The 8955-nt window shown below is 32.9% G+C and overlaps 1 protein-coding gene across 5 annotated transcripts in view; it reads right to left on the reverse strand.

Annotated features, from left to right (window-relative positions):
• LOC106470508 (synaptic functional regulator FMR1-like) overlaps positions 1 to 7485 on the reverse strand; it is a 93988-nt gene extending 86503 nt beyond the window's left edge. For all 5 annotated transcript variants that reach the window (XM_013931076.2, XM_013931083.2, XM_013931069.2 and 2 more), the window contains exon 1: positions 7389 to 7485. In XM_013931076.2, the coding sequence (XP_013786530.1) occupies positions 7389 to 7439 (51 nt within the window). In that variant the 5' untranslated portion in view covers positions 7440 to 7485. The remainder of the gene's footprint in view (positions 1 to 7388) is intronic.
• Positions 7486 to 8955: the final 1470 nt, after the last annotated feature.

The following is an 8955-nucleotide window of genomic DNA, read 5'->3' on the forward strand; positions in this document are numbered from 1 at the left end:
GTCAATATCTGTAATTTGAGTTTCTAATTCGTATGAAACTACATACTTAGTATTTTAACTTCACAAACATCTAATTTGAACCAATGCTTCACTCAACATACCACATGACACACAAAAATCAATGTTTATCTGTGTATTTTTTTAATAGTTACTTTTAAGTTAACAAATTTAATATTGTGTAGTTCTAAAACTTGAATTATAATCTACAGTTTGATACCAAACTTATTGACATAAATTCATGAAATAGTAGTTCAATAAAATCATGAATGCGAGTCAACAAACGAGATGACATGGCCTTTCACCTGTGACCTGTATCAAAAAGGTTAACAAGGGGAGACTATACTACTCAAAATTTAATCCTATAACTTAAAACACTGAAGGCAGTTCATACACTTTACATATTTAAAGTAACTTGTTCATAACAGCATTACAGGAAATTTGTAAATGGGCTTTATTATCTTGAATCAGCTTCGTGATGTGCCATCATAAAATATTTAATAAATTACTTATGTATTATGAGAGTTCAATGTATCTTTGCATTTTAGCAAATTGATGAATAACAGCTCAAACACCTTGAATTTCTATAATTAGCTGATGTTACATGATATACAGCAGAAGTTATTTACAGCACTACATCACATAATATTCAAAATGCATTATATCATATGTTATCTATTTATATATATACATAACTTGTGAATTTAAAACAGGTATTTATCAAATTTGAAAACTATCTACTACACAATATGCTTACACGTATATTTAATTAATTAATACAAGAAAAGCAAGCACAGATAGTAACATTTTACATGACAAATCTTAAATGAAATTATAATACTGTGCTATAATACTTCTAAAAATAACTTTCATTACAAGTTTTACAATACATATAATATGTTAGCATTCTTAAGTTCTACATAAAGCTAAAAAAACACTATATATTAAGGAGTTGAGTGCCCCTAATAACACTATTTCATACCACCAAATGAAATTTCAAATTAATCTTTAAACATTTTCCCACTGATAATTAAAACTTTTATTTCTGTTTGTTATATAGTTACATAATATGTTTTCTATAACTAAATTATATTCAAACATAACATATTTAAGTTACAATCAAGAAATGGGGTATGAAGTTCAATCATCACCGCTAGAGGAAACCACTAATTTTATTTTGTCATATTTATATTGCAACAAGATGGATTCTCAGTCCTGTCAATCAAGCAAGATGTTGCTTGCTATTCAAATTTTGATGAACCTGTTCACAAGCTTACTTCACTAAAGGCTAGGAAAGTTCAATTTCAGATTTTGTGTCATGTTGTGAGATTTTGTAATTTACGTTCTTATTAACATTTTCAATATCTGAACATTCATAAGTCAAGCTGCTTGTGAATGGATGTTTATGTATTACGCCATGGGCTACTTGGGCCTACTGTGCACCCCCCCCCCACATGATTGGGCTTTTTTTAGAGCTTTAAGGTATCCTGAACATGAATTAAAATGTTAACACTGAATATTTTGGGATGCACTATCTTTTAAGGCCAGTTATAGAAAGGTATTCTTGAACTGCACTTTTGACCTCGAACATCAAATGCAAACTCCCCATAATAGTTGTTTGACTGTTACAGTCCTTCGTATTTAAAAATATCAGGTGAGTGATTTTCACTCACCTGAAAATAGTATGATGAGTGATTTTAATCATTCAATGAGAGAAAAAAAATTTAAGGTCCGTGTACCATAATGCAGTGAATAAAACAAAGAGTAAACTAAAAAAAACAACTTTATTTATACTTAACTTTTTTTTCAAAAACCTGTGTATACATGTTATCTCCATAAAAGTTACACAGTAGTTAATAATTCCTCTAACACCCTTAAAATGCACCCTTGATTAACAACATTTGACAAAATGAGCCAACTAAATTAATTTTTCTAAGTTAATAAAAATACTGGCAGATAATCAATGATGTTGGATGAGGATGCACAGGACAGGTTATTCCACCACCAAAGGCAACATATTCATGAAATTTAGGGAGAGGCTGCACATTTGCACTATTCAATATAAGCTAAGAAAAATTATGCCTCTTTTTTAGTATAGCACCCAAACCTGAAAAATTGTCCTATGAAACTGTCTGACTATGAAATTAACCAGAGTTTATCCACTGTCATTTTGATCATCAGAAAAAAAGTAACCAAAGTCGGGTGTGAAATTAAAGTTATTAATGACACAAAAACTTTGTCAAGTAAGACCTTGCACTAAATAATTAAATGACAAGTAAAGCCAATGCATGATTTAAATCCAGTCAATTCAGCCACTATTCATGCTATTCTTATTCATATATAAATTTCGATCAGATTTCTAGAAGCTTTTACATGGCCTAAACCTTACCTTATGTTGAACTTGTCAATAATTTTTGATAATCTGTCGTCTGCTAGTACAATATCAACATATCAGCAATATGGTACTCATTCGTACAACCAACTCAGTTCAATATTCTTTTTTTGTCTCATAGCCAACAGTGTCCGGCAATTCCCACTTTAAAAACGCATATGCTCATACCAGTTACCACCATTGTTTTACATAAACAGCAATCCACAAAAGCAGACTGTAGTCCTCAACTTGGATTAACGTGTGATCAACAACAATGCCCATGTCATGGATCATCAGTACCGCATAGTAAACAGCTATATTAGTCTTGTTATGAAAATACCACTCATCCCGTGCTCTAAATAGGTTTTTTGTGCGAGCAATAATGACAAATTTACATGAGCAATTAATAACACACCTGAAACAAAATTTACATGCATCATCGTGCACTAGCACAATCGCTCACTTCAAATCCGAAGGATTGTGTTAGAGGCCCAAAACTGCTAGAACACATCACAAGTAACATATAAAATGAAAACTCATCACATTTTTCATCATATTATGTGATCAAATATGGCTTTTATTTCATCAGTGATTGATTTTAAAACTCTGACGTAGTTGTCACAGCATAACTAATGTTTTGGACATCATTCAAGAAGTAATTTTTTTCATGTCTTCTGGCATTAGAATGCATTTATTATTTAAAATATTTAAAATGCATAACAAGTACATTTTCTTCAAACAGTGCACTATTAGCATCAATTTTGTATTGTTCACCCAATATATAGAAAGATGTGATAGTCATAACCATGAGAAGTTGCTGCTGTGACTCCTTTTTCCCCAAAAATTCGTTTGTTCTTCTCAACTAATTAAACCATTTTATAGATATTTTATTTTAGTATATCTTGGATGACATTTTGAAGTATAACACTTGAAATTAAAAACCATTTTATTTAAGAATGTATATATTGCTTGCATCAACACACGGAATATGTCAGATAAGTATATTTTTCAGTATAATGTATGGGATTACAAGTTTTGCAGACTCAATATCCCAGTTTTGAAGTGACATGTTAGACTATATTAAGTAAATCTTTAATTTATATCTATCATACTATTAAATTCATACTCAAGGTCCAGATTGACAATATAATATACAATTTGTTTTTTCTTTGCAGACTTGACGTCACAGTCACAGGTACCCAATGAGAAACAATTCCCACCCTAGAGCATATACAAGATGAGAGTGAAGGCCCACAAAAGCAACAAACTTGTATAATCAATAGTTCAGGCTTACAGTATGGACCACTGCAACTCCTCTCTAAGTGTAGCAATGGACAAAGTAGACTTAACAGACTGCAAGATGTTTGGAGAAGGAATCCGTCCTTGCTGCTCAACTCAGTTCATAGAATGGCAGACATTTGTGCACTCATACCTGATAATATGAAGGAACATCATGGTTATTACAGAGAATGTTGCTGACAGTTCACTATGAATCTTAACCGCCTAACAACCAGATCCATTCCAACAGAGACTATATACATTTCACAAAATAGCACCACATATTCAACTGGCAGGGACAAACTGCTTTTCAAACCTGATTGAATTTTCTAAAATCCTGAAGGCCAAAAAAAGTGACAGTTAAAAGAACACGTACAACAGAGGGGATGCCTCACTTTGAATTTGTAGATGGTGAACAGTTCTAGACACAGCAGAAAGATTGGGTGATGGGAATCTTTCAACAAGGATAAGGGACACGACCTCTTTGCATGTGAGGCCAAATGTCACAAGTCATGTAGAACAAAATATTTGCAAAACCTAAAAAATGGAGAAGTACCAATGAAGAAGAAACAGTGAAACAGGCAAAGTTCATAAAAGCCCATAGTAATGCATATAATGATGTATGCATTACTCATCAAAAACAATATCATGGTCCAACACAAAATAGTTCAACTTAGTGAAATATGCAGGATCTATATTTCAAGCTTACAGCTGAGCATGTTCTCAAATCCAGACTTCCTAGAAATGAAACTGAAAAACAAACTTGAGAGAGCCACATGAAATATAAAGATAGTCTTTCCTTCTGTAAACTAGATAATACAGAAAAAGGAAAAGTTTCCTTCATCAAGGATCAACTGGTAACTGAGAGAGACTTCTTTGAGACAATATAAAGGCTCTATTTTAAAACTTTGGATGATATGCACAAAAAAGCAAAAGCAACAACAAAGAAATCCAATACAAGCAACAAGGAAATATTAAATTTCAAATATTCTTAAAATCACAAACCATGGGTTGCAACTGAACTTGAGAGAGTTGATGACTTACCTGCTAACTCCTGTGCCATACAGTACTAGAACTGTTGAAGAAGTTTTAGCCAAAACAAACAAATGCAAAGCATTTCAGTACCTAACAAGGGATTGTGAAAATGCAGATCCCACACCACCAAGTAACATTCTGGTAATTCAAGATAGTAATGCATACTTCCACTATTTGAAAGAAGTACCGAGTAACTTCAGCCAGATCCACAGCACGGTTTTGAGATGATGCCAAAGTCCAGTGACATTGTATTTAATACCAACAATTACAAGAAAAATTAAATGAAATCGATGGAACAACAAAGGAGAGGTGTGAAAGACAAACTCACAGTAACATATACCAGCAAATTTCAAGGGTGAAAGGTCACTTTCATATGCAAAGAATTAGCATACCTGCTGACATCTAATGATGGCCACACAACATCTACAAGCGAGATCGAGATTCTAAGTTCATCTCAAGAAGAAATGGATTCAAGAGTTATCTTGTATTGCAAGTATGTTGAGTCTAAGGGTAGATATGAGTATGTTAGAAAGAAGAGTCCAGACAGTGATGTATTCTTCATTCAGCTGCACTAAGCCCCAACACTAGAGAATCTCACACTATAATTTGACACTGGTACAGGCAACAATCAAGGATTCACCAATATCATTGAGATTGCACAGGCATATATTCAACAACACTGTACAGCTTTGATGGCATTACATGCTTATCCAGGATGTAACACTACAAGTGCTTTCAAAGGAATTGGAAAGGTGAAGCCTTTGAAAATGCCCAAGTTTATTCCAACACTACCTAAATTGGGGGGGGGGGGAGAATCGTGGGATGTGAGTGATTAACTTGTTGATGAGCTTGACACATTCACAGGTGCCTTATATGAGAGAGCACATGTTAAGCATATCAATGATCTTCAATTCATTTAAATGAACAAATTATGTGACACAAGCAAGCAACTGAATCCACCAAAGACTATAGATATTACAACACTAACCCCGTATCAAAATAGTTTGGAGCAGCACATAAGAAGAGTGAATTATCAAGTTGGTGGTAAAGGGCCCACATTCTGCAGCCTGATGTTCCTTAAGCAGCACAAGACCAAGGATGGATACTGCGAGATGATGAACTATGGAACCTCTATAGTATGAAAGGGAGGCACTTCCTCAAGTGATGAAGATAACTCTGATATTGATCAAATGTTCATAGATAATGTATATTCATCAGGCTTTATAACAGAAAGTGATGTAGAATAACAGCTTTCCTTTAATGAAAAGAAAGCATTATCATGATTATGCACGACTATCACATTTGAAAAGAGAGTAAATGACAACTAATCTTAACCTGATTTTGGTTATACTGTATGTGAACATCATTTCAAGCTCATGATAATACACTGTATAATTAGTAAAAAACTTGAAAATATATTGTTTGTTGTTTTGTTGTGGCTTTTTAAACATGATTGTGATTAGATTAACATCATCAATATCATTCAATGGATGAAAATAATAGATCTATATTAATATAACTTGGATGTGGAATTTAGAGTCACTTACTGTAGATGATTACTAAAAGTGTATATATTGGCTCCATCATCATCCAAAAGTCAATTTTATGCAATTATGCCATTTGATAAAAATATGTTGTAAGTTTATGTCAAATATACATAGTTAATAAAAAGTTTTTATTTGATCACATAATATGATGATCAATGTGATTAGCTTTCATTTGATGTTATCTGTGGTGTGTTCTAGCAGTTTGAGGCCCCTAACAGTCAAAAAACTATTGTTTGAGTTTGATGCTCAAGGCCAAAAATGCAGTTCAAGGGTACCTCTATATAGCTGGTCCTAATACTGTAACAGGTTTTTAATTCATGTTCAGAATACTTTAAAGCTCCAAAAAAGCATAATCATGTTAGGATGTGGGGGGAGATGCATGGTATGCCCCAGTAGCACATGACCTATGTCAAACTCAGGTGTAAATGATGTAGAAAACTATAAAAATGGGGATGTTGAATCACCACTATTTATTGAAATTTCTTGAACACAGGAGTAATTCTAGACAAATCTAGAAATTTCGTAATGTAGATATGGGGATTTCAAATTCTTAACATCTTACAGGTTACACAGTGGTATATATAAGTTACAACAGTACAATTACTGAAACTGGGGAGGGGAGAAAATAAACAACTCCCTGTTCAAAGGTCATTCCTTAAAATGTTGTACCACTACCAGCATGTGAACCCCTAAACATAGAAAGTGAATAGACCAGAAACCTAACACTCACTGACTCAGTAACACTAACACAGTAACACAACTATTATTTTAAATTTAATATTATTAGTAACATAATTCAAATAAATATTGTAAAATAACTTTAACCACAGAGATTACCATGAAAAGTAATAAATCGAACCAAACAACCTTATTAATTTCGAACACTTGATTACAAATGTTTAAGTAATTTAGTCTCAATTTCATAAAACAAAACCGATACCATCACAAGACTACCGGTAATAAGGTAACACTGGATAAGCCTAATGTTAAGCCTAAGTCACAGTAAAAATACAGTAAACTAACATTAATATGTTCAGTCGTTTCGTTCAGAGGTACCTTAACTCAACATAAACCTTCTGTGATTCAGTGTTTTAATCTATACAACGAAAAACAACAATAAACTTATTATTCAGGCGGATTTTAACATTCATCAACATTACCTTGTAATAAGCACCATTTTCCCCACACACTTCTACCGCTAAGTCCTCCATCTTGCCTGTGTACCATGAATCATGGGAAATTAGAAAAGTGAAAAATATTTTTGTTTTCTACTAAATAACCATCATTTATTTTGGTAAAAATAATTTAATAGTTAAAAAAATATATTTTTTAGAGAAAATGAATCGACGTAAGAAATAAAATACTGATCCTATAAATAGTTATACTGCTACTCTATCTCTAATACATCTTATGGAAATGTTTTCTCAAAAATTACACAGGCCTGTGATGGTTTTATTGTCTTGAAATTTATACATGTTCTACACTAATTTCTGTACGCTGAATCCAAAAAAGATATCTATTTTAATCCGTCACGTACAGATTTTTCACAAAACGTCATAATGCAACACATAAAAGAAAGACCAAAACACGTAGAGACTAAAAGACGTAGATTTCACCCAAAAAATCGGGATGAATGAGGATGCATATTCGTTTGACATCATGTGTTCTTTCCTTTTTATTCCTTTTATTCTTTTTTTTGGTAACAAGCGTAATAATGAAAAATATTCATTGTGGTAAACGAAATAATAATAACATGATCTAAGTAAGAGTTTTTCACCCCAATTTGTAAAAAAATACTTATGTGATAGAAAAAAATATTATTTTCAAAATTCGCGTAGTTGAATTATGAGAAATCAGTTATTAAAATCAAAATAACTTTTTATGAAGTTTAAATTCGCAGGCCTGTGTTATCAGACAGTAAAGCCATAAATTATTTGAACACAGTTTCTATACTGTTGTATTGACAGTAATGACAAGAAAACTGTGGATGGATTAACAATATTGTTGCGTCAGCGAGGTCACGTGACTAGTGTCACGCCACCCGTTTTCTAGAACTATCCTGTTCCTTCGGGAGTGCTCTAGCATTTGCTAGATTGAGGGTGGACTGGTATATATAAGATGGTCACGGCGTGACGTGACAGTGTGTGTAGGTAATGAGTAAATGAACTGCAGTCAGAGAGAGAGACATATTGTTGAAGTCGAGCTCGTGAGACGTGAATTATAGTTTGTTATAGCACGACTGTTGAAGTTGAGTGTATCGTAAAGTTGTATTCGGAAAGAATAAACCAGTTTTATTTAAGAAAGGACTTGTGTCGCTAAAGTTTCGTCGGAACGAAGTTACGAAAAATCAATTAACAATCGGAGACGTAATAAGTTGGTGTCAGAAAGTGGGATAAAAAAAAGAAGAAAAAAGAGAAGATAGAAACGAGAAGCGGCAAATCAAACTACAGTTTAGCAGATTTGATGGCAGCAATACAAGAACAGCAAAAGAAACAAGAAGAGAGACAACAGCAGTTGCAAGAAAACCTGCAACAATGGCAGCTTGAACAACAAAATAAACAAGAAAAGAAACAAGAAGAACGAGAAATTAAACAAGAAGAAAAGACAATAGATCGTCCTTTAACGTATCTAATTCGCTTTTAAATTTACTAATGTTTTCCATTTGTACTTCTTGTTTCCTTTCTTGTTCCAGTTGCCACTGCTGTAGTCTCTCTTCTTGTTTCTTTT

The sequence above is a fragment of the Limulus polyphemus genome, unplaced genomic scaffold, assembly GCF_000517525.1.
Source record: "Limulus polyphemus unplaced genomic scaffold, Limulus_polyphemus-2.1.2 Scaffold105, whole genome shotgun sequence".
Taxonomy (NCBI): domain Eukaryota; kingdom Metazoa; phylum Arthropoda; class Merostomata; order Xiphosura; family Limulidae; genus Limulus; species Limulus polyphemus.